Source organism: Malaclemys terrapin, chromosome 10 (assembly GCF_027887155.1).
Source record: "Malaclemys terrapin pileata isolate rMalTer1 chromosome 10, rMalTer1.hap1, whole genome shotgun sequence".
NCBI lineage: Eukaryota > Metazoa > Chordata > Testudines > Emydidae > Malaclemys > Malaclemys terrapin.
In genome coordinates, this window is record NC_071514.1 from 84,082,738 (window position 1) to 84,110,030 (window position 27,293).

The 27,293-nt window shown below is 46.3% G+C and overlaps 1 protein-coding gene across 1 annotated transcript; it reads left to right on the forward strand.

Moving 5' to 3' along the window:
* Positions 1-21,049: 21,049 nt before the first annotated feature.
* On the forward strand, positions 21,050-24,902 carry NPW (neuropeptide W). Its single transcript, XM_054043099.1, has 2 exons — positions 21,050-21,796; positions 24,535-24,902. Exons 1-2 carry the CDS (start codon positions 21,210-21,212, stop codon positions 24,554-24,556), a joined length of 609 nt encoding a protein of 202 aa, XP_053899074.1. The 5' UTR covers positions 21,050-21,209; the 3' UTR covers positions 24,557-24,902.
* Positions 24,903-27,293: the final 2,391 nt, after the last annotated feature.

Genomic DNA, 27,293 nt, shown 5'->3' on the forward strand with positions numbered 1-27,293 from the left:
CTGAATACAAATCCTGACTAGCATATATAATCTGCTGCAGTAGTTCTCAACATGGGGGTACGCAGAAGTCTTCCAGGGGTACATTAGGGTTACCATATTTCAGCGAGCAAAAAAGAGGACGGGAGAAGACCCGCCCTAGCCCCGCCCCTGCCCCTCCCACTTCCCGCCCCCCCTGACCTCCCAACCCTCCCCCCGTTCCTTGTCCCCTGACTACCCCCTCCTGGGACCCCTGCCCCTAACTGCCCCCCAGGACTATCTAAGCCTCCCTGCCTCTTGTCCCCTGACTGCCCCAACCTTTATCCACACCCCCACCCCCAGACAGACCCCTGGGACTCCCACGCCCCATCCAACCACTCCCCACCCCCTGACAGCCCCCCCCAGAACTCCCAACCCATCTAAACCCCTCTGCTCCCTGTCCCGACTGCTCCGATCCCTCTCCCCACTCCTGCCCCCTGACAGCCCCCCCCAGAACTCCCAACCCATCTAAACCCCTCTGCTCCTTGTCCCCTGACTGCTCCGATCCCTCTCCGCACTCCTGCCCCCTGACAGCCCCCCCCAGAACTCCCAACCCATCTAAACCCCTCTGCTCCCTGTCCCCTGACTGCTCCGATCCCTCTCCCCACTCCTGCCCCCTGACAGCTCCCCCCCAGAACTCCCAACCCATCTGTCATAACTATAAAGGGAAGGGTAATAGCTGTCCTGTGTACAGTACTATAAATCCCTCCTGGCCAGAGACTCCAAAATCCTTTTCCCTGTAAAGGGTTAAGAAGCTCAGGTAACCTGGCTGGCATCTGACCTAAAGGACCAATAAGGGGACAAGATACTTTCAAATCTTGGGGGGGGAAGGCTTTTGTTTGTGTTCTTTGTTTGGGAGTGTGTTCGTTCTCGGGGACTGAGAGGGACCAGACATCAATCCAGGTTCTCCACATCTTTCTAAACAAGCCTCTCCTATTTCAAACTTGTAAGTAAATAGCCAGGCAAGGCGTGTTAGTTTTCCTTTGTTTTTCTCAACTTGTAAATGTACCTTTTACTAGAGTGTTTCTCTTTGTTTGCTGTACTTTGAACCTGAGACTAGAGGGGAGTCCTCTGAGCTCTTTAAGTTTGATTACCCTGTAAGGTTGATTTCCATACTGATTTTACAGAGATGATTTTTACCTTTTTCTTTAATTAAAAACCTTCTTTTTAAGAACCTGATTGATTTTTTCCTTGTTTTAGATCCAAAGGGGTTTTGGATCTTGATTCACCAGGAGTTGGTGGGAGGAAGGAGGGGAATGGTTAATTTCCCCTTGTTTTAAATCCAAGGGGTTGGATTTGTTTTCACCAGGGATTTGGTGAAGGTTTTTCAAGGTTTCCCAGGGAGGGAATCAATTGAAAATGGTGGCAGCCGAACCAGAGCTAAGCTGGATCTAAACCTCTCTGCTCCCTGTCCCCTGACTGCTCCGATCCCTCTCCCCACTCCTGCCCCCTGACAGCCCCCCCCCAGAACTCCCAGCTCTCCACCCCCCCGCTCCTTGTCCCCTGACTGCCCCCTCCTGGGACCCCTGCTCCTAACTGCCCTCCAGAACCCCACCCCCTACCTAAGACTCCCTGTTCCTTGTCCCCTAACTGCCCCCTCCTAAGACCCCCCCCCAACTGCCCACCAGGACCCTACCCCCTACCTGTACCCTGACTGCCCAAAACTTTCTCCACTCCCCCCAAAAAGCCCCCCCCGTTTCTTGACTGCCCCCTCCAGAACCTCCCTGCCCCTTCTCCTGCCCCCCTTACCCTGCTGCTCAGAACAGGGTGTTGGGCTCTGTGCCAGCCGGACACGTGGCTAAGCTCCCCAGCACAACAAAACCCGGTCCCTGGCCCTGCACAACAAAACCCGGTCCCTGGTCCGGACCGGGTTGCAGGGGAGAGCTGCCCTTGTATCAGCACAAAGTGCTCTCGCTCCCGTTTTGCTACGCTGCATGGCAGTAACCGCTCCCAGTTGCAAAAGGGGAGGGCTGCACTTTGTGCTGAGACACTTGCTCAGAATGCAGGGCGGAGCTCCTCTCCAGCTGCTCCAGAGTCCAGCCCGGGACTTTCCTGCAGCCCTCCCAGCCGCTCCGGGGGAGGGGGGAAATCCCGGACATTGTGAGTGCTTTACAAATTCCCCCCCCCCGACGCTATTTTTAGCACAAAAAGGAGGACATGTCCGGGTAAATCCGGACGAATGGTAACCCTAGGGTACATCAACTCATCTAGATATTTGCCTAGTTTTACATCAGACTACATAAAAAGCACTAGCGAAGTCAGTACAAACTAAAATTTCATACAGACAATTACTGCTTATACTGCTCCATATACTACACAATGAAATGTAAGTACGATATTTATTTCCAGTTGATTTATTTTATAATTATATAGTAACAATTATAAAGTCAGCAATTTTTCAGTAATAGTGTGCTGTGACACTTTTGTATTTTTATGTCTGATTTTGTAAGCAAGTAGTTTTGAAGTGAGGTGAAACCTGGAGTACACAAGACAAATCAGACTCCTGAAAGGGGTCCAGTAGTCTGGAAAGGTTGAGAACCACTGATCTACAGGATGTCTATACTTTGAACTTAAAATAGATAGAAAAGATGTTACTTACAATAGTGCCAATGTTACAGATCCTAAGAACTATGTAGTGTGAAGAGCCACTAAGAGGTTGTTTAGATACATGCTACAAAGAGTGACACAGAATCAGAACATCTAATGAAGGTCAGGTTTTGTTTTAAGGCTTTGATAGGTAAGCTAGTGATGTGAGCCAGAATTAACCATCAACGTGTCTGTTTCTTTAATAGGGAAATTTGTGGTTCTGAAGAGGGTTCTGAGTAATACAGAGAATGGATTTAACATGGATTGAACAGCTGTGTTAATCTGAAAATATAAAATCTTCTTGGGAGTTAACATAAAATGAGCGATACTGGTATATTTTTTTTCAGTCTTTCAGAATCACCCCTTTTTTCTCCCCAGTCCCCTTCAGATGACCCATCTTGGGCTGACTTATCCTTCCATTTGTGGAGGGCTGGAGCAGATTTCTTTAGAGCCTATCATTTCTGTTCCTGGGTCTTTCCAAGTAGTGTCTCAAAAAAAGCAAAGGTCTGTGCTCTAAGCTCTCACTCTGCCACCATCAGATGAGACATCAAGCTCACTCGGGATAAAGGATATTACCAAAGATCTGCTTCCCCACCTCACTTGACATACAGGTGTCTAACTCCCACTAACCCAAGGATTGCCATCTCTCCTCGCATTGGCAAGATGGTCCCAACTTCCATGGGATCCCTCCTGCACCTGCAATCACCGGACAATTCAAAAATGTTTCAAGGCCCCATGATGATGCAGTGAAGCATGTAGATGTTGCCTGCTGTGGCTGCGCGCAATAATGTATTCCCATGTGAAAATATGACATCACAATATAAAGAAATGAATATTGTTACGTTGAGATGGGATGTCACAGCATGACTATTTGGACAAATACAGATAAGATATTGTTCCCCACTGGGACTGGGTTATGTACTTGCAAGAACTGGAGAGCAGACCTTTTCCTTGGAAGAAGATTTTCTACAGAGGTGAAAGAAGCAAGAGGAGCAGAAATGTATTAAGTTAATGTATTAAATATTTTAAGAAATTCAAGGCTACGTAGGCCTCGATAGGCATCATTCTGCTGCACGTAGTGCCTACTTGGAACTTCATGGCAGAAGCAGCAGCAGGGATAGAACTCAGATCCTCCTGCTCCAAAAATGACTGGGCTTGGACACTTGAGCTAAAGGAAAATCTACACATACTGTTCTTCTCCAATTCAACACTGATAGCATTTAATAATATCTATGGGTGGGGGCGGGGGGGCAGGGAGAGTATAAATTAGTTAAGTCTTTTGACCATAAGAAAAACTACGTATTTTGGCGACTCAGGCCATTAGCTATATCAGGTAACCTTTACCTTCTCTTTGAAGATGCTTAAAGAGATCCATTTATGGTACTTCAGAATTAGGAGTAGATAATATACGCCTTTTTGGTAATCAGCATTAAAGTGTGCAGGGGCTGGGGGAGATAATGAGGAACGGCTGAGGATGTTGGCTGTAATTACGCCATGAAATTTCCCCCCTAAATTAATGATACTGTTGAAAATGTTTTCATGTCAAAACTGCATCCTACCAATTTTGGAGAGCAATTAGCATGAAATGAGATGGAGGCTGCTGACAGTAATGGGCTGCCTTAAGTGTCACTCATCTGTGAAATTACGCAAGTACCCCAGTGATACGGCCAAGTGTGGGATAATAAATATACCTTCATAATTAGGCTTTAAAATGACGTTACTCATCATAATGATCATTGTGACAAAGCAGTTGGGCAGAACCACTAGTCGTACTTTTCAGCTCTTGTCTCAAAGGTTTCACGTTATGTCAGTAGGAACTGATGCCTGTTACAGTCATCTAGAACTCTTTGGCCATGTCTATGCTATGGGCACTACAGCAGCACAGCTATGACACTGCAGTTATGTCTCTGTAGACCTGTAGTGTAGATGCTTTCTACAGCGAAGGAAGGGTTTTTTTCCGTCGACGTAGGTAATCCACCTTTCTGAGCAGCGGTAGATCGAACACATCTTTCATCAACCTAGCCATGCCTACACCAGGGCTAGGTTGGCATAGCTACCGCCCTTGGGATTGCGAATTTTTCACACCCCTGAGTGCTGTAGTTGTGTCTTTCTAACTTTTAAGTGTAAACCAGTTATTTGAATGCTGGTTCTGGAGTGTCCGGGGGCTGAGCCTGGGGCCGGCTCCAGGCACCAGCCTGGTAAGCAGGTGCTTGGGGCGGCCACTCCGGAGGGGGGCGGCATGTCCAGCTATTCAGTGGCAATTCGGCGGACGGTCCCTCACTCCCGCTCGGAGCGAAGGACCTCCCGCCGAATTGCCGCTGCAGATCGCGATCGCAGCTTTTTGTTTTGTTTTGTTTTGTTTGGCTGCTTGGGGCGGCCAAAACCCTGGAGCCGGCCCTGCCTGGCCTACAGACCTTCCTCATATAAAGTCTACCTTACCCCTGTGACTAGTCTCTTTCAGGTGTTCTAGAGAGCAGGGCCAGGTCTGCTGAGGGGAAATAAGCTGCCATTTACTAGTATGTTGTTTTACATAATCAGGGCGCCTTGCAGGCAACATTTTCTGCCAGCAGATCAATTGTGACATGTTCTGCTTCTCTGCTAATCTTTAGAATGATCAAGGCCTGAAGGGGGAGCTGTTTAAGGGCTTAATGTTCTCAGATTTAACAAGCCATTGAATGTAGAGAACTTCTTCTTTTTTTTGCTCATCAGATTAGATTTCCCAAACTCACCTAGCTCTGGAGTTTTACGAGTGAAGCCAAGGAGTTGATCTTGAAGGAAGGGCAAGTAAAATTAGGGCACCCTCAATGCAGCCTGAAGGCCAAATGCAGCCATCCTCTACCGATAACCATAAGGTGGACAGCAAACATGATTGACTGCACTGGCCCAATTCCCTTCCTGAAATATATGATTCTCCCTTAAGGGAAGAGAATTAGATCCCATAGCTTTATGCTCATCAAACAAAGAGGCCTGATCCTCCTCTCACATACACTGATGTAAATCAAGTGTGATTCCCTGGAAGTTAATAGAGTTATCACTGGTGTGTTGACTAGAAGCTGAATCAGGCCCTTCGTAGTCATCCATGTGTAGATGCAACAGAGAGAGAGAGAGAACAAGAGAGAGCAGGTTTGCTGCATGCTGTGCTTTTTATTTTTAATTGTATGTACACATATATGCCAAATAAGTCCAGTCCCCAGACTTCTAGCAAGCTGCCAAAGGAGTCTTCAGTGAAACAAAATTTGGACCCCCCTCAATTTCTTTGTCTAATACAGTTATCTCCCTGTTACCCTGCTCGACAGAAGATCTGAGCAGCCCTTTATGCCTGATGTACTACAGACTATTGCTCCAAACATGCATATTGTAAGTGACTTCCATAGCTGTGTGCCATATGTTGAAGCTGTATAAACATAGATCTGTCTAGGTTCCATATTAGTCAATTACTAGTAATAATTACGATGAGCTAATTATTGTTCTGTTGAAGTTTCGGTCACAAGTTCGGTCACAGAGACCCCCTTGGGACTGTCACCTGATGTGCTGAAACTACCTCTGAGCCCATTTTCTTTGCCAGCTTGGGACTTCAGAACTGTCTTGTTGAGCCAGACACGCTAGCCTGCGGCAACACAGACCCAGGTTCTGAACCACGCCCCCAAAGCTGCAGACTTACTGAAAACAACTCAGCAAGTACTCCTGTCTCCAGCTCCCAGACACCCAGCTCCCAATGGGATCCAAATCCCAAATACTTCCGTTTATAAAGCTTATACAGGGTAAACTCATAAATTGTCCGCCCTTATAATACTAATAGAGAGCTATGCACAGCTGTTTGCTCCCCCAGGTATTAGTCACTTACTCTGGGTTAATTAATAAACAAAAGTAATTTTATTAAGTATAAAAAGTAGGATTTAAGTGGTTTCAAGTAATAACAGACAGAACAAAGTAAGTTACCAAGCAAAATAAACAAAACACGCAAGTCTAAGCCTGATACATTAAGAAACTGAATACAGGTAAATCTCACCCTTAGAGATGTTCCAATAAACTTCTTTCACAGACTAGACTTCTTCCTACTCTGGGCCCAATTCTTTCCCCTGGTACAGTCCTTGTTAGTTCCAGCTCAGGTGTTAACTAGGAGATTTCTCATGACTGGCAGCCCACTTTGTTCTGTTCCACCCCCTATTATATCTTTGGCACAAGGCAGGAATCCTTTGTCTCTCTCTGCGTTCCCACCCAGCCTTTTAAATGGAAAAGCACCAGGTTAAAGATGGATTCCAGTATCATGTGACATGTTCACATGTCCTGTGAGCCCCCCATCATTCTTCCAGGACTGTCCCGCAGGTATGCAGTGGAGGCTTCCAGGTAAACAGAGCCATCTATGGTCAATTGTCCTAGTTAATGGGAACCATCAAGATTCCAAGCCACCATTAATGGCCCACATTTTGCATAATTACAATAGGACTTCAGAGTTATACTTCATATTTCTAGTTTTAGATACAAGAATGATGCATATATACAAATATATACAAATAGGATGAACACACTCAGTAGACTATAAGCTTTATAATGATATCTTACAAGGGACCTTTTGCATAAAGCATATTCCAGTTACATTATATTCACACTCATTATCATATTCCCAGAGACATATGGAGTGCAGCACCACAGTCCCTATCCAGAGCAAGCTGGAAAATGAAATTCCAGGTAGCTGATATTTAAAGTTCTCTCTGAAGCCTACTTCAGAGTCATTATGATTATGAAAAATGGTATTACTACAATATGTGAGTCCTGATTTAGATTAATTTCTTTCACAGTGTAAAAGCAAAGAGGTGTTTATAATGTCCTCTCAGTGGATTGACTCACTCTTCGCTGATAACCTAAAGAAGTCATTCTTACTCCCCTACTAATTACAAATGGAATCTGGATGTTAGCACTTGATGTGAACCAACGCCATGAAGAAATATAGTTATGCATATTTAATTATGCTCAATGTGCAGTGCAAATAATTCAGCTGGTATTTAGTCTTATGCCTTGGCTAACAGGAAATATATGCCTCCAAAGATAAAGAGCTAATATTAATGCTACTGCTGGTTAATTTCCATGTTTATTAACCGAACACTACATAATGTCAGAGGAAAAGGACACTTCTTGCAAAGGACACTTTAATCAGCAATGTTCTCTGAAATAATTAATATTTGTGCAGATGAACATAACAAATCCGTCGTGTTTAGAAGAGCAACAGATCAAATATTTATAATTTAGCACCAAAATATTGTCAAAGTGCAAATTTTAAGGTCACGTCTTGGATTAAGTTAATTTCTATAACTTGAAATAGAGACAGTACATGTGCAATGGATATATTTAGTGAATACGATCTCAGGACCTTGATTTAAAGTCACCTGGAATATGGTACCTCTGGCAGTACGCTTCCTACTAGCAGCACAATGAGGAGCTCTTCAGTATGGTCCCCACTGCGGTCAAGGCTGCCACACCAGGATGTGACAGCGAGTCTCTGTGGTGGGAAGACTGGGGTTTAACATCAGTCACCAATCAGTTCCTCATCACACACCCTGCTGCTCACCTGCCCGGCTTCAACCTGCCACATCATCAGTGGGCCCTTCGTAACCATTCCGGCCTCCGTGCAGCCAATCAGCACCATTGGGGTCTTCGAGACAATCCATGCGGCACAGCAAACAGTGATACGCATTGTCGAGGAGTGTGGGTGGGGTCCGAGAGCTCCACTTGGCCACTAAGAACGCTATGGCTTGGCTCGGCAAATATGCAAATACTAAATAAATAGGGAATAAGTGCCAGAGATGATTTTGTATAAGTTTTCTGTTAACAATGATCATTCTTTCAGTGTTTCCCTTGCCATTGTTACTGTTTAATCGGCGGGTTTAGTAGTAAAGTGGTCTGGCCCTCAGTGTGTTAGTGGTAAAGAGTCTGTAGCTATGCCACCTCTGGCTGTAATCTCATCATATCTCACAGCTAAAGCCTGGGCAGCAGTTGGATAGGAGTCCTGCAAAGAAAACTCAACAATATTCAAGGAACGGTTGTTGGTGTTCAGTAGGTGTTGCTCCTCCCTTTGAGTCAATACTGAACAGCTCCTCATGGTAGTGCTACAGGAGATGTGCTACCAGATGTACCATATTTCAAGTGAAACTTTAAATCAAGGTCCTGGTCATATGGCACTTTTTGCAAGAGTTGAAGTTGTGTTCCGGGTTATTGGCAAGGTCCTTTAGATCAAGCCACTGAGATTCTGGGGTGAGATACAGAATGTTTTTCTCAAAACATGATGGAGTTTTTTATAGAAGTTGATGGCACTAACTTTTCTGAACAAACCAAAACTGAAGTGAGCCCTTCACGTGAGTGCTGGGCGTGTAAGCAAAGTTTGCAGAGTGATCCATGCTGTAAAGGAGAGTTGCCTTATGTGGAATTCGCAAACGTATATATTTAGCAACTGCTTGCTGGAGGATGAGAGAGCATGATAAGAGCAGATAATAGGGGAGAAAATATACATACACAGGAAAGGGGGGGGAGAGAAAGAAAGAGCTTTCTAGGTGTCAAGGAGTCAATATGCGAGTTCCCAGAACAGAATCCAACCTTTGGAGAGAGCTCTGCTTTCAAAGGATATTAAGGGAGCTAACTTAAGCAGGCAAAAGCAAGACAATTCAGTCTCAAGAGCTCCCTCACTGCCTTATGTCTGAATATCCATAGGATCTAAGGAAAGCACATGATCTCACCTATCAGACAGATGATGGGCAGCCATTCGGGGGCACTCTGCCTTGAGTTCAGCAAAGAATGGCAGCCTTAGTAATATAACAGATGTGAAACAGATCTACAACTCAACCTTAAGTGTGTGTGTCATTACAACCGGGTCCAGCATAGTACTTAGCATATAATACTGTTCATCTGTATATTTCTAAGGGCTTTATAAATGGAGATAAACATTTTATCCCTATTTTACACAAAGGGATACTGAGGCCCAGGGAGGTAAAGTGTCTGAGGTCACATAACAAGTCACTGATAAACCTGGGAATAAAACGCAGCTTTCCTGGCTCCCTATCTGGTCCACCAGACCATACTGCCTCTGAATGGACTTGATTTTGTCCGTTTCCATTAGATTTTTCAGACTTCATTGTCTCCACAAATCACTCCTGCTAAATGTCACTAGAAATTACATGCATCAAAGGGAGGAGATGACCCTGGTTCCTGCTACTATGACGCAGTTGGGTGTACTGAATTCCATTTTTTAATGGTTGTTACCATATAGGACTGCTAGAATGCCTTCCATTTGAGGATCGCAAAGGGTTTTACAAATATAGGCCCCAATCTGTCAGTCAGTTCAATGCAGCAGACCCTGTGCTATACAAAACATGGTCCACCAGTGCAGATCCAGTTACAGGACTGTGGTCTTAGAGCCAGAGATGCAGTCCTCAGCTATCTTTCTTGACACTACTGAAGTTAATTAAGTTGCATGAACAGAGCTGAGCATAGGATTTGACCTCAACTAATTAAGCCTTGCAGCTAAATAAGCTCAATGCCATGTGGGCTTTAGGTAAGGGCTCTTAGAGCAGTTGAAGTCTAGGGTTCGCTTCTCAGCTGTGTCCTTCATTACAGAAAACATGCATCATGTCAGAGCCATATTTACTCTGCACTCCATACAGGTAGGTGTTAACTCACTTTCATTATTATTATAAATTGTTTCCAGGAGAAAGGTTGAATCATGGAACAGAGGGGGCTGAAAAGTTTGCTCGCATTAGAGATATCCACCTGACGTCATCTTTTCCTTCTGCTCTTTCACCTGCATTTTTTATCTTTGTCTTTGTTGTTCTGTTTTGTTTCTCTAGGACAAAAATCGGTACCTCAGAGTCTCATGATATTTGCATCACGGTTCTGTGGCATTGAGTTGTCACATCAGCATCACACTATGATGACATTGCATCAGCCCCTGAGGTATTTAAGGGCACTCTTAATCATATATTGGCTGCTGCTGTCGAAGACAGGATGTTGGACAAAATGGATCACAGGTCTGATCTAGTATGATAATTCTTATGTGCCCGCAAGTAGTCCCTTTGCAGTCAGGTAAGTTAAGTGGGGATTACTTATGTGAGTAAGGTTTACAAGTTCATGCCCTTAGTTTGTAAGATGCAGGTCTGCCCCATTAAAGTTGGGACAGGTGGTGTGACCTGTTAGTGTGGTCTGATGGTTAGAGCCTAAGACTGAGTCTTGACCTGGGCTCAGTTTCCATCTCCAATGACTGACTCGTTTTGTTCCCACTCTGTGCCTCAGTTTTCTCATCTGCAAAATGGGGATAATGACACTTACTCACATGGGTGTAGTGTGGCTGAGTTACTGTCTATTAAGTACGTTGAAATCTTCAGATGAAGGGTGGTTTAAGCATGTACATTCTTAGTATTGCCACGTGCTATGGCGTGAGATCAGCTCCAGAGTTTCGGAGCAAGCAAACAGGTTCATTTGGCTTGGAATAGCAGGCTATATAAAACCATGCAACGGTCCTATGAGACTGGCTTGTTTTAACTTAGTGCTAATGGATCTATTGTTTCACGTAAAGGTTTCCAGTGCTTTTGCTACATTGTGTGTGACATTTATAACACTCTTTGTTCCATTAGGAGAGTAATTTGGGAGAGTTTATTATCCTTTGGAGACTCTGTAGCTTGCTACTCAACTTCCATACTCACGGACCCTGGAGGAAAAATCTCTCAAAGCAGCATCTGACTTTTTTGTAAAGTAATGATGAGTTAGACATTTGTTAAGAGTTTAGTGATTAACCTAATGGACTTTAATAAGAGGAATTAAAACATCATGAGACACCTATTATTTCTCCCTCTTTCTCTCTAGAGACAACAAAATACATAGGAGACTTTAGAATGAAATCAAGGTGCTCCTTGCCTCAAAGTGTGAAATCATAATTTGTTTGTATCAGCTATAGCTCCTTTATTTCAAAGGAACAAGGAAATAGCATTTAATCAGCAAGTTCTGAATCACTGATGAAAGGAACCACTGAGTAATCTGAGTTTATTACACTAGGACACATGCTAGATGCGAGAAAATGGCAAACGTTGTTATACCTAGGACTACCTATCTAAGACACCTGTCACCTTGGTACCTTAGGGATTGGGTTAGCCAGTTTGGGTTCCAATCACTAAGAAGTGGCTCATATGTATCCATTAACAAAATGCACTCATTCTGATTCACCAAGAAAACTCTCATGTGGGATGTGCATGGGAATGTACCAGAGTTGGGTGGTTAATGATCATGATTCCAAAGCACTTCGCAAACCACATATATAGGAATGATGTTTTCTACCACTAAAAAATACAATCACTTGTGAGGTGAAAACACGTGGCAGTTGTTTAAATCTAGGGGAGGAAGTGAAAAACACCATCTGCAAACGAAACTTTCAGGAGGGAGGTAGAGGTTAGAGAGGCAGAATGTTCTAGTTTGACCAGCATGCTTACCACCACGACTATTGTGAAAAGGGCCAGGGGAGCTTTTATGACCAGTCATTCATATCCTGAGCTGTATATCTCAGCTGAAGACCGCTCCATGCTTGATACTGACTCAGAAATGATACCTACTGAATCACTACCATGTCCTGCAGCATCTGGGGTTTCACATGTCTTCCATCTACATACTAATCAGGCCTGACACATCTTCTCTTGTGAGGTCTGAAGAGGTCATGCCTCCAGGGCTGTATAGCTGCAGGATGAGTGTGCTGCCAGCACATAGGGGGTGGGGTGGGGTTTGATGGCAAACAGACAGTTAATTTAGAAATTAAGCAAGGACAGTCTTCAATTCTGTGTTTGTACAGGACCTTGCACCATGGAGTTGGGGTTCTTAGAGGCTGCCTGAGTACAAATAATAATAATAAATAATGGGAAGTCACATTCATTCTTTTTCAATCTCATTTTTTCATTACGAGCAGTCATTATTGACTGCTATCTCCATGGATTTTTCGTTCACCAAATCTTAAAAGCCACCATTCTGTAGGACTGTGGAAGTAAGAAAACATGGAATTCAATCAATAAAAATATTTAGTAAAGGCAAGTGCAAAGTACTACACTTAGGAAGGAAAAATCAAACGCACAACTACAAAATGGGGAATAATTGCCCAGGTGGTAATACTGCTGAAAAGGATCTGGAGGGTTATAGTTTATCACAAGTTGAACACGAGTCAACAATGTGATGCAGTGGCAAAAAAAAACTAATATCATTTTGGGGGTGTATTAACAGGAGTGTCGTATGTAAGACACAAGAATAATTGTCTTATTCTTTTCAGTACTGATGAGGTCTTAGCTCTAGTACTGGGTCCAGTTCTGGGTGCCATACTTTAAGAAAGATATAGACAAATTGGAGAGAGTCCAGAGGAGAGTGTGACGGGTTGGATCACAGAAACCCCCCTGGGAGCTGCCAACTGATGTGCCAAGACTACTTCTGCTCCTGTTTTCCCTGCCAGCTCAGGACTCCAGCACCCTGTCTTGCTGAGCCAGACACTCCCGTCTGCTCCAACAAAGACCCAGGGTCTGAATTGCTTGCCCCAAAGCTGCAGGTTTACCTGAAAACAGCTAACAGAAGTGTTCCTGTCTTTAACACTCAGATGCCCAACTCCCAATGGGGTCTAAACCCAAATAAATCCATTTTACCCTGTATAAAGCTTGTGCAGGGTAAACTCATAAATTGTTCACCCTCTATAACACTGATAGAGAGAGATGCACAGTTGTTTGCTCCCCCAGGTATTCATACATACTCTGAGTTAATTAATAAGTAAAAAGTGATTTTATTAAATACCGAAAGTAGGACTTAAGTGGTTCCAAGTAGTAACAGACAGAACAAAGTAAGTCACCAAGCAAAATAAAATAAAATGTGCAAATCTATGTTTAATCAAACTGAATACAGATAATCTCACACTCAGAGATGCTTCAGTAAGTTTTTTCCTCAGACTGGACGCCTTCCAGGCCTGGGCACAATTCTTTCCCCAGGTACAACTCTTGTTCCAGCTCAGGTGGTAGCTAGGGGATTCTTCATGATCGCTCTCCTCTTTGTTCTGTTCCACCCCTCTTTATATCTTTTGCATAATCCTTTGTCTCTCTCTGGGTTTCCACCCCCCCCCCCCCCCCCCGGAAAAGCACCAGGTTAAAGATGGATTCCAGTTCATGTGACATGACCACATGTCACTGTAAGACCCCCAATCCTTCATTCCTCCCAGCCTGACTCACAGGAAGGCCTGCCTGCAAACAGAGCCATCCACGGTCAATTGTCCGGGCTGATGGGAGCCATTAAGATTCCAAACCACCATTAATGACCCACACTTTGCATAATTACAATAGGCCCTCAGAGTTATATTTAATATTTCTATTCCCAGATACAAGAGTGGTACATTTGTACAAATAGGATGATCACACTCAGTAGATTATAAGCTTTGTAGTGATACCTTACAAGAGACCTTTTGCCTGAAGCATATTCCAGTTACATTATATTCACTCATTACCATATTTTTATAAAACCATAGAGACTGCACAACATCACAGAGAGCAATAAAAATGATCCAAGGTTTAGAAAACCTGAGCTATGAGGAAAGGTTAAAAAAACTGGGCATGTTTAATCTTGAGAAAAGAAGGTCAAATGGGGACCTGATAATGGTCTTCAAATATATGGGAAGACTGTTATAAAGAGGATCAGTTGTTCTCCATGTCCACTGAAGGCAGAACAAGAAATAATGGTCTTAATCTGCAGCAAAGGAGATTTAGGTTAGATACTAGGAACAACTTTCTAATTATAAGGATAGTGAAGCTCCATTGTTGGAGGTTTTAAAGAACAGGTTGGGCAAACAGCTGTCAGGGCTGGTCTAGATTTACTTGGTCCTGCCTCAGCACAGGGGGCTCAACTAGATGACCTCTTGAGGTCCCTTCCAGCCCGACATCTCTATGATTCTGTTATAAAAAGGTATGCACACACATAAACACTTAGAATTGCGGGAAGCAATTAACCCTTTTAAGATACACAAACTAGTGTTAATTTGTAAAATATGTTTGTGTGAGTGCAGGAGACAAAATGAACTAAACTCATCACCAGGGTAACACCAAAGACTTCAATTAATTTTGCCTCTTCGGCACGTTTGATGAATTCCATATTGGTGCACCTTATGGTACTTTGGCACTTACACAGATTTTCTTACTAACTTACACCCAGTGTGTGACTTGCACTCCCATTTAACCTACAGATGAATGTAGCTCCTTGTGTCAGAAGGCAGTGTGGTGTGCTATTAGAGCAGTTCCTTGTCTAAGAACTTCTGGGTTCTTTACCAGCTCTGCCACTAGCTTGTGTGACTTCGAACAAGTCACTTAACCTCTTTTGCCCTTAGTTTCCCTGCCTGGAAAATGGGGATAATAATAGCTAACAAGGCTGTTGTGAGACTTACAAAGTGCTTTGCGATCCTTGGGTGTTAGGTGCTAGAGAAGGGCAAAGTAGTATCATCCTGTTAAGACTGCTTAAAACATATGTTCCTCATAAGAATCCATAAGGTCCTTCATCCAAGACATTTGCATCTGCATCACCACATTATACTCCCAGGAAGAGCTGCAGTGGAGCCCGAATGGTAGAAATCACCAGAACACTTAATCCCCAGACAGCAAAAACCAAAGTGCCAAGTATGAAATGAGCATTAACAACCAAACCATAATAGCGACCCATCCCTGCAGTCAGCCTGGCCTCTCCGGTTGCTTTTCTTTCATGCTTGGATGAGTTGCGAACCTTCCCAGTAAATACCAGAGTCATTATAATAAAAATGGAAGAAAGTTATCTTTAAACGACAGTGGTTTATTTTCCAAATGCCTCTTTCAGATTCATTTAGACCAGGGGTGGGCAAACTTTTTGTCCCAAGGGACACATCTGGGTATGGAAATTGTATGGCGGGCCATGAATGCTCATGAAATTGGGGTTGGGGTGTAGGAGGGGGTGAGGGCTCTGGCTGGGGGTGCGGGCTCTGGGGGGAGACCAGAAATGAGGAGTTCAGGGTGTGGGAGGGGGCTCCGGGCTGGGGCAGGGGGTTGGGATGCGGGAGGAGGTGAGGGCTGTGGCTGGAGGTGCGGGCTCTGGGGTGGGGCTGGGAATGAGGGGTTTGGGGTGCAGGAGGGTGCTCCAGGCTGGGATCGAGGGGTTTGGTGGGTGTTGGGGGGAATCAGGGCTGGGGAAGGGGGTTGGGGCCTGGGAGGGGGTCAGGGGTGTAGGCTCCGGGCGGTGCTTGCCTCAAGCAGCTCCCGGAAGCAGCAGCATGTCCCCCTTCCAGCTCCTACGCAGAGGCGCAGCCAGGTGGCTCTGCACGCTGCCCTGTCCACAGGTACCGCCCTTGCAGCTCCCATTGGCCCGCAGTTCCCAGCCAATGGGAGCTGCAGGGGTGGCGCTTGGGGCGCAGGCAGCGTGCAGAGCACCCTGGCTGCCCCTACATGTAGGAGCCAGAGGGAGGACATGCGCTGCTTCTTGGAGCTGTGCAGAGCCGTGGCACATGCGGAGCCAGGGCCGGCTCCAGGCACCAGCCCACCAAGCATGTGCTTGGGGCGGCGCCTGGAGGGGGGCGGCACGAGAGCGGAGCTGCGACTGGGCTCGCCGCCTTCCCCGCGGCGCTCCGGCTGGTCAGGGAGAGCGGAGAGCCACGGCAGGCTTGCCGCCCTCCCCCAGCGCTCTGGCCGCCGGGGGCTCTCCGCCCCCCCCCGGCACTCTGGCCACCGGGGAGAGCGGAGAGCCCCGGCCGGGCTCTCCACCCTCCTCCCGGCGCTCTGGCCGCCGGGGGCTCTCCGCCCTCCCCTCAGCGCTTATAGATTCATAGATTGCAAGGGACCAGAAGGGACCTTTGTCTGACCTCCTGTATATAACACAGGGTATAGAACTTCCCCAAAATAATTCTAGAGCAGATCTTTTAGAAAAATATCCAATCTTGATTTAAAAATTGCCAGTGATGGAGAATCCACCATGATTCTTGGTAAATTGTTCCAATGATTAATTACCTTTACTTAAAAATTTATGCCTTATTTCCAGTCTGAATTGGTCAGCCTGCAGCTTCCAGCCTTTGGATTGTGTTATACTTTTTTCTGCTAGATTGAAGAGCCCATTATCAAATTGTTCCCCATGTAGGTAGACTGTATAGACTGTAATCGTGTCACTCTTCAACCTCCTCTTTGTTAAGCTAACTAGATTGAACTCCTCCAGTCTATCACTAAAGGCAGGTTTTCTAATGCTTGAATCATTCTCGCAACTCTTCTCTGAACCTTCTCCAGGTTATCAATATCCTTCTGGGATTGTCAACACTAGAACTGGACACAGGATTCCAGTAGCAGTCACACCAGTGCCAAATACAGCGGTAAAATAACCTCTCTGCTCCTACTTGAGATTCCTCAGTTTATGCATCCAAGGGTCTCATTAGCTCTTTTGGGCACAGCAATTTACTGGGAGCTCATTTTCAGCTGATTATCCACCCCGCAATCTTTTGCAGTCTCTGCTTCCCAGGATAGAGTCCCCCTTCCTGGCAGTATGACCTAGATGTACACATGTACATTAGAGAAACAAGGTTGGTGAGGGAATATCTTTTATTGGGCCAACTTTTGCTGGTGAAAGAAACAAGCTTTCAGGCTTACACAGAGCTCTTCTTCAGGCCACTTCAGTTCTGTGATGAAAAGCTTGTCTCTTTCACCAGCAGAAGTGAAATGAGATTTTATTGGCACGACAAACTATACAAATGCTGCCAAAGTGTAAGGAAAATACAGACCCTCATGTATTTGTCAGAGGTAGGTATGACTCAATTGGAATAGGGTTATACACCGTATCATCTGGTGATTAGGCCATTAGCCCAGGACTGGGACACCCAGGTTCAAGACCTGGGGGGGGAGGGATAGCTCAGTGGTTTGAGCATTGGCCTGCTAAACCCAGGGTTGTGAGTTCAATCCTTGTGGGGGCCACTTAGGGATCTGGGGCAAAATCAGTACTTGGTCCTGCTAGTGAAGGCAGGGGGCTGGACTCAATGACCTTTCAAGGTCCCTTCCAGTTCTAGGAGATGGGATATCTCCATTTATTTATTTATTTTATAAGACCTTACTCCGGCCCGTGTGACCTTGGTCAAATCATTTAGCCTCTCTGTGCCTCAGTTACCCAGCTGTAAAATAAGGATAGCGACACTCCTTTACCTGACAGGGGTGCTGTGAGGATAAATACGGTAAAGACTGTGAAGCACTTTGAGACTTTCTGATGAAAAACGTTATATGAGAGATAGGTATTATTAACCTGTGTCCGTTTACCATTACAAAACAACATAAACTGCCAACCCCCTGCTAGACTGGAGGTTGGGGCAAAGTTAGAAATGAGCTTCCAACTTTTCCAAATGCGAATGATTTTCTAGCCCAGGGTTTTTCAGAGTCCATGCAGCTATAGCAGGGAGAAGGAAGAATAATGACTTCTTTATTGGATGAAATAAAATTGATAATGCATATCTGATTGTGAGCCAGTATTTGGTGATCAGAGATGGATGAGGCGTGATTGTCTGTGTACAGTACTGATGTCATTCATTTAATGGCTCTATTAAAAATGAAAGCTGTGGATTCATTCATAACTTTCAAAGGGCTAAAAATCCAGAAATAGCACCTTCATCAATGACCACTGTTAAAAACTACGACCCAGATTCACCCTGAGTGCAACTCCACTGACTTCCATGAAATTACACCAGGAGTGGACTTGGCTCTCAGAGTCTGATTAGTTAAAAACGGATTCATCTTATGTACACATGTAATTTTTGTGCGCTCTGCTCAGGAAAAGCTCAGAATTCCCTTCTCACATGCCAGGAACACTTTGTCACTGACTTGTATCCTTTGCAGAACATGAGAGAGTTTCGGAATAGGAGCAGGCACGCTGCTCAGCAAGCCAGTCCTCTTACAGTTCACTGCGTCTCGCTCCCACTTTTTGCTTTTTCACCAAATCCCTCACCCTCCTTCTTCTCCAGACCACTCTGGAGTTTTCTCTCAGCTACAGGAAAGGATTGTTACTTTGGCAACATTAGAAAGAACAAACTCCAACAAGAGAAGCAGTCACTAAAGTGAAATCTGTTTCCTGCTCTGATGCAAATGCATCAGTACTCACGTAAGGACTGGTAAATCCTGTATGAATAAACAGGGTGCACAATCAGACACGTGGCTGCATAAGGAACAGGCATCCTTGGACCAAATTCACAGCAGTAATCGTGTACCTGCCTTCGCACTGCTTCTGGTGAAGAGCAATATGCCCACAGTGGCATGGACAGCACTGAATCAGAGTGCCTCAAGACAAGTGTCTGCGACTGTCTGGCCTTCTTTGGGATGGAAAGTGACAAACAGGCTAAATAGTATTGGCGGATAATGGAGACTCTCCTTTAATCCGAAGGCTAGAAGGCAGTGGTTTTGGAGCAGAAAGCTTGTTCATGAGGCTGCATGTTTGCAGCCTCGCTGGGTGCTGTGGTGTCTGTGCGCCTGGCTACATATTCCTTTTAATAATAAAAACATAGCAGGCAAAATATACAGGAATGAAATGTCGTTTTGTATGACAAAAGACAGGTCTGAATTTGCTTCCAAGTAGCTGCTCACACAACAGAAAATGTGAACTGAGAGGCCTAGGCCAGATCCTCAGGCAGGGGATATCAATGTAGCTCCATTGAGGAGGTGAGTTATACACCAGTTTACATCAGCTGAAGATCTTAGGGAAAATGGTGCCCTGGACCATCTTTGGCACCCCTTAAGTACTACTCCCGCAGCAGGCAGAGCAGCAGCAGGTGTCATGCTGCCTGGCTCCTGCCCTTTAGCCCCTCCCCTCACCCCCCAGGTGGGCACAGCCCTTCTGCAGCCTCTTGACCACGGTGCCCCACCCCTGATCACGGCTCCCTGGGCGGTCGCCCATGTCACCCACCTGTAAGGCCGGGCCTGCCTGACCCAGAGTTCTAGAGGAGCTAAACGATGACTGGGCAGAAAACGTCAGGTCTGCCTGGTTTTTCTGGATCAGGAGGATGGTAACAATGGGCTTAAATTGCAGCAAGGGAGGTTTAGGTTAGACTTTAGGGAAAACTTCCTAACTGTCAGGGTGCTTAAGCACTGGAATAAATTGCCCAGGGAGGTTGTGGAATCTCCATCATTGGACTAGGAGACTTCTCGAGATCCCTTCCAGTCCTACGATTCTATGACTCTATAAGGTTGAAAGAATGCAAACTAATAGACTTTCCAAACTAAACAAATGCTAGGCTCTTTCCCACCCCCCCACTCCCCAGGAAGAAATGAGAAATCAGAAGTTATAATTTAGTCAGATAGCTGCTCATATAGGGAGACAGGCAGTCTTTCTCAGTTGTTTTAAGATGTGATGTAAAAATGATAGATAGATAGATAGATAGATAGATAGATAGATAGATAGATAGATAGATAGATAGATAGATAGATAGATGGGGTGTCTGGGGATAGATAGCTAGCTCGATATGTGTTATGCTGTGATTATCTATCTGTCTGTCTATCTATCTAATCACTTTGCAACTATTGACTAATTATTCTGGGACTGTCCTGTCCCAAAGCAATGCCATGCATCCAAAGTCAGTGAGCATTTGGGCCTTTGAAATCTCCTGGGCATCCTTAGGCTGGGATATTTGCTAGTGAATTGCAGGAGACAGGATTGGAGTCTAGGTTTTGCATTATTAATGATTGATGATGTATTACCCCTTTGTGGACACAAGCGGGTTTTGTTCTGCGAGGACAAATGAACTGCACGGGTGGGGGTTTGTGTGTGTGTAGGTGTAAGAGAGGGAGAAGTGTGTGTGTGTGTGGGGGGGATCATCCTTGTCTGATTACAAGTCAACTTCCTTTCTGCAAGAGAGAGATCACAAAAGCAGGAATTTCATCTACACCAGCCAGATCAACGCCCATTTAGCCCCGGGCTCGGGACTAATGTTGCTGAAAATCACAGCAATGTAGCCCTGCTTGCGGTTCCTATGAGCTGTGAGTCACGGACTCCCTACGTTTCGTGAGTGTGTGTGCAGTGGGCATTGATGGGGCGGCTGGGGTTGGATTTCTCGCCCCTTCCCTTCTGCTGCCATGAAACAGCTGGTGCTGCTGTCACCGGGCAGGCAGCCCCGGGCTGTGGGGAAGGAGGGCTGGACGGGTAAAGCGGGGGGAGGAGAAGTTGAGTGGCTGCTGCCCCCCCGAGGAGCCGGCTCGGAGATGCTTTAGTCACTTTCAGGGGGGTGGCTGGCGGGGAGTCAGCAGGGGGGCTGACGGGCTGAGGATGCTCGTTCAGTTTCCACGCGGTTACCTTGGCTGGGGGCGGGGACTCTGGCTTGGCCGCTCCGCCCCCTCGGTGGCTATATACAAGGGGGGAAGAGAGACCCCCAAGCATCAGAGTCTCCCAAACTCCAGCAACTCTTCCAAGGGGAACTAACTTCAGCCCTCGGCCCCTGCTGCTCTGCAGGCTTCGGCCAGCGCCCGCCGGGAGCCAGCGGACCCCTCATCCCATGTTAGTGAGTTAGTTACTTAGTTAGTTACACGATTTTTCTTTCCTCCCCCCGCCGCCTGGACCAGCTGAAGCCCCGCGAAGTTTGTTCCGCGCTCGCCATGAATTTAAGGCACGCGTCTGGGGGCGCATGGAAAACCCTGGGCTTGCTGGCGCTGATGCTGCTGCTCGATCCGGTAGGAGCCTGGTACAAGCACGTGGCCAGCCCCCGGTACCACACGGTGGGCCGAGCTTCGGGGCTGCTGATGGGCATCAGACGCTCCCCGTACCTGTGGCGCCGGGACTTGGGGGATGAGCCAGGAGAGAGCCCGGGCTCGCCCCCCACCGCTGTGAACAGGGCGCCCAGGTTATTGCAGAGCCGCAGGCAAGACCTCAGAGCAGCCGGGCCGCGGACCCAGGCATCCGGGGTGCCAGCCCCCCGCCCCGCCAGAGGCGAGCTCCGTGGGAGAGAACCCGTGGCCCTCACGCGGCTGGGCCTGCAGGACTTAATAGCCAGGCGAACAATCGCTCAGCACCGGGGCCCCCTGCAGACAGGTGCCAGCCTCCTCCCGCAGCGAGCCCGAGCGCTGCCCGCCCCGCAGGGCCCCTGGAGCCGAGGAGGGACCCGGGAGAAGAAAAGGCCAAAGCTCCTGGAGACGGTGATGAAGCAGCAGCCGCAGGGCAGCGAGGAGGGGATCGGGGACTTAAGGTAAATCTCCCCCAGTAAGTATGAGGCTAGAAAAGCCATCTCGCTACTCCGGGGGAGGGGGGGGGGAGAGAAACCAGCCCTCACGGGGCTGCAGGGTCCCTGGAGCCGGGCTTCCCCGGGTGGTCATGCTTTGAACTAGGGGGTCGGCTGAGCGGCCAGCACTTTACTGCGTTAATGGCATGCTGGGGAGGATGGGTTCCCAGCGGGGACCCGCTGCCGGGGCTTCAGCAGAGCCCTCCTTGCCCTCGCAACAGAGACACACACCGGCACAACATCCCTCCCAGGCCCCGTCTCACTCACCTGTCCCCTGATCAATTTCCGCTCCTCTCTCGCGGACTCACCCTGCTCTGAGGGCCTGATGCTAAGCCCCATGGCCGTCCTTGGCGCGGATTTCAATGGGTTGGGGATCAGGTGATGGTTTTATTCCAAATGGTTTAAAGCTGTGACCTAGTGAGAGTTTCCTGACCAGGCAGAAGCAGCCGCAGTTCCGCTGTTTGCTGTAAATCCACCTGAGAAGGGAAATCAGCGGATTTACTGATCACAGCAGAGCTTTGGAGGTGCCAGGAAATTCTTGAAACCAGCGATTCAACCGGAGACTGAGATGAACAGTTTTGTCTCTCAGCTCTGAGCCGAACAATGGCATTTTCTTGGAAACCTCTTGGTCGGTGGCTGCTCGCTTCTGGTTTGTACCTTCCTCTGGTTTGGTGGCTGGGGATACAGGCTATTTGGAAGGAAGCATACACAGAAGCTAGTTGTAGACAAAGATTTCTGTGCAGTGCTGAGAACTCGGGATTATTAAATGATGCGCTATTGGCAGGGGGTTGGGCAGCAAGAAAGCAAGATGACCAGGTCAGGTACTTCACAGCACTTACCGTGAATATTCCTCCGGGAACTAGCATTACCGCTGCACCGAGCCTATCTGGGTGTGTATAGGAAAGGCACCAAAACGCCGCAGTCAAGACTTGTCCCGTTCTTTCTCAAGGCTCGGGAGCTTAAATTGAACACTCAAGAGATGTAACAGAGGGTCCTGTGGCGCCTTTGAGACTAACAGAAGTATTGGGAGCATAAGCTTTCGTGGGTAAGAACCTCACTTCTTCAGATGTCTTGCATCTGAAGAAGTGAGGTTCTTACCCACGAAAGCTTATGCTCCCAGTACTTCTGTTAGTCTCAAAGGTGCCACAGGACCCTCTGTTGCTTTTTACAGATTCAGACTAACACGGCTACCCCTCTGTTACTCAAGAGATGGTGGGTTTTGGTACCACTTGATGCTTCACTAAAGCTAATGCAAAAAGCCAAAGCCCGTCTGGCTGCTGTTGCTGAAATGTTGGACTGTATGCGCAGAAGTTGCAGTCAAACAGTAAAGTAAATTAAGGTGCTTGTCCAAACAGGGGTGTGGATCCCATTACCTACACAGGCTTTTCCATCTCCAGCTAATGTGTTCCCTTGGCAGCTGATGGACGTTATTTAACCAAGTTCATTAGGGTCTTTGTTACCCTTTAAAAATAACCCCAGTACTCGCTCTGCATGACACACTATGTGCGGCGGATGTCGGTTTCTGAACTTTAGTTTGGCTGCTTAACCTGGCAACATCTGGTTCATAATGCTATTTCTCTCACCACTTCAATATTTACATCTGAAAAGGTTTGTGCTTCTTTTTAAAAGCATAGAAATGAACTAGGTACGTTCTGCACTACAGGCTCAGCCTATTCCAAGAGTGCATCTCTCATTGATTCTCAAAGTGCAGCAGTCCCACCCCATTTGAACGGCCAGCCCCTTAGCTAGTGTAAAACAGAGGAGCTCCATGGACTTCAAAGGGGCCACAGCCATTTGAGAACGTGGATCTAAATTTCTACCCCTCCGTTCATTCCCTCCCCTTAAAGCCCAGCTTTTAACTCGGACTATAGTAACACCAAAGCAACACTCAATCTATCTGCATGGGCAGGGGGTTGCTTTCAAATATTAAACACCTTTTCCTCACATTTATGGTGGGATCTAACTCTGTCTTCCCTGGAGACTCCCTCTGAAGTCTGTGAGAGTTTGGTGGGTGTAGAATTTGTTCCCGAAGTGTTCTGCCAATTTGCCTTCCACCCTTCCCTACAAATAATTTGGGGAGCCCTAGTTTTTTTATCTGCCAGGTTTGATTAAGAGGTTTAAAGTTACAAGCCTGGAAAGTACAAACAGAGGTCGCTTCAGCCTTTAACTGCACCTGTGCCATCCCATTCATTTCACTGCAATTGGCTTGGGTGTAACTGAGGGCAGAATTCACATGTGTGTGCTAAGGTTGTAATTCTGTTTCTTCTCTGTGAGTATGTTTCAGTGGGAGGGTGAGATTTGTGTGTATGTATATTACAGATCCGTCCAAGCCACAATCAAGGGGGTCCAATTTAGAGCAGCCTGATATTTGGGGGTACTTGGATCTGGGGTTTTGGTTTGTATACATGATAATTTATAACAAGCAAGCAAGTCTGTAATAAACGTAAATCAAATTCTGATCCCATTTAAATCCATAGCTGAACTTCCATCGATGCTGATATTTTACCCGTATACACCGCCATTTCTTAGAGGATCTCAAAGCACTTTACAAAGACTAAGTATCATTATCCCCATATTACAATGGTGGAAACTGAGATATGGTTAGGGGAAGTGATTTGCCCAGGTCAACATATCTGAGCACTGGCACAACTGAGACATATCAGTCAGACCTAAGACAAACACATGATTTCTTTTTCTCCCTACAGTCTTTCTGAGTCCGAGATATAGTTCCTGATCTGCTGAGCTCGCCCAACAGAGACATTCGAAGAGCAAATGGTTGCCTGACTTGGAAACTGTTTCCTGTAGCGGACGGGGAAGATATTCAAAGCTGGTTCTCCTGACACTCTGATTTCTATGAAAACATATAGACAATTGCCATTTAAAAAAAATATCTCTTTGGTTTTATACCAACTGTGCAAACACAGTGATAAATTCCTGTTGTTTTCAAGTTGACCTAGTGCTATAACCATGGAGACAAAGAGAAGATATTTATTTTCTTTATTTTTTAGATCTCTGTAATAGCGTCTTAGCAATATCACAACAATATGTACTGTTTGCTTTCTAGGAACCTGCACTCATTAAAATTGAACGAATCAAAGGAAATGTTTGCTTCTTTGTGTTGCACGTTTTTATCAAGACCTGAGCTGGGACAGAATTGGGAGAGATAATTCAGTAGTTTGATTTCTCCCAGATTTTTCCGATGTGATGTTTCAACTCTTTGGAATATTTTCCTCCACATCTTTACCATGAATCTATTGTATGACCCATTATCTATTTACTATCATGCTAAGAATCCACTCAAATAATAAATAAGTATATAGAAATCTTTACCGGACTTGGTTGAGCGAAGACGCTGTAAGTTCCTACTTTTTTAATGTTTATTTTTGGGCTTGGACCTTGATTCATTTAAACCAGAGCTGAGCTGAGATGAGGTTTTGGGATCTAGATGAAGCTGGGGTTGGCGGGTTTTGGGTCCGAGACTAAATGAGGGTCAGGGTCTGGGTCTGCATTCAAAGGTGTTGAAATCTCATCAGTTGTTCTTGGCAGATTTTGATCCCAAATCACAGAATCATAGACATTAGCACTGAAAGAGACCTCACGGGGTCACTTAGTCCATCTCATTGTGCTGAGGCAGGATGAATACATATCTAGACCATCCCTGACAGATGTTTGTGTAGTCTGTTCTTAAAAACCTCCAGTGGTGGAGATGTCACAGACTCCCTAGATAAGTCTAGCCAGATGAGCTGTTTTCGTGAGACTCCCACTAGCTTGGGCTAAACGCTTGTGAGACTGACTCATGAGTGCTGGAGCTAGGGGGACTGGGGGGGCTCCCGACCCCCTGGCTTTAAGTGGTTTCCATCACATGCAGGGTTTACCATTTGGTTCAATGTCTCTCAGTACCCCCACTAGACACATTGTTCCAGCACCCCTGGACTGACTGTTCCTGCCAGGTTTCTGCATCAGAACTGATAGCTGGGAAAATAATCTCGTCCCAGTTTTGAACTCATTCCAGGACCCTAGAATTGGGTTTGGATTGGGAATCTGGATTTTCAAAAGATTAGTATTAAAGGTTCCAATTTTGGCCCTGGCCTAGATCAAAGTCCAAGCAATCGCATTCTCATCACATGGAAAAGGAGGATGGCTCCTTTGTCTGCTAGAAGAAATATAATGTTGTGCACTTTCATTCACTGAGCTCAAAGCACTTTACAACGAGCAATTAACACAAACAAGTCTCTCAACACCTCAGAAAGGTAGGAATTATTATATATGTCTTCTACAGATGGGGAAACTGAGGCTCAGAGAGGCTGAGTGACTTGTCCAAGGTCACAGTGAATTAGGAGGAGAAATGTGACCACAACCAGGAGTTCTGAAACTCCCCTGCACGCACACTTCTCAAAGCACCAGACCTCAGAGTGTCTGAAGAGAGGTGGCCGAGAGGTTCTCATCACGCTTCCTGTGATCATCTTGACAATTATTTTGCCTCATATATGGCTTTGTTTTGTCTTAATGAAATAGCAGCTAAACTATGTTAATACCGGTCAAGGGGGCTGTGGGGCATTCCATGTCAGCATCTGGTCATCTTTATAATTTAGATGAGGCCACAGAACATCCGGAGGCTGGTCTCAAGTGCCCACTTATGGGACCATCAACATTTGATTGCTTAATAGAATTGAGGACAAAACCCACTCGTAGCTACTCCCTTGTAACAGATCTGAGTTCATTGTGGATGTAACAGAGAGCGGCATACGGCCCGCGGGCTTTAGATAAAGATGGAACAGGAATGTACTGAAGTCCTGTGAGAGCTGCAGGAGGTCAGCTGGCCCAGAGTTTCTCAGACTGAACATCCAAGAACTTATGAACCCCAAGTCAGCGAACACGTTCAAAAATGTGGTTGTAAGTGACTTACCCAAGAGCACACGGTGAGTCAGGAGCAGAGGCAAAAATAAAACCCAGATTTCTTGACTCCAATGCCTGTGCTTTAGGAACAAGCGCTTGACCTTAAATTCTTGTTTGGAAACATTCACTTCCCAGTCTGAGCCATGGGTGTAAATGGAAGAATGACCGCCCACTACCTGCACAGATGCAAATGTCACTTTCCCTACAGCTACAAGATGGGTCTGCCTCCCAGGTGGCCATGAGCATTAGCAATAACCTAACAGACCTTTGAACAGTCACCCATTATACCCCCATGTTACTGAGAGCTCCTTAAACCAAGGCACTGATTCACTCGGTCGCTATGAGCCTCACTGATCACGTCTGCAATGCGCGGGAGTGTGTCCACGCACAGTGCTCACGAAACTCCCGGACGCATGCGCTGGGAGAAAGGCTCTTTGGTTCTTCCAAAAGCCTTGACAGACCATCCCAAGGACTCTACAACCTCCGCCTTCGGTGTGCCAGGGCAGGAGAATTCTCAGCCGCCCAAGCAAAGGAGCGAAGGGCCTGCAAACACTCAACGGGGTCTTGC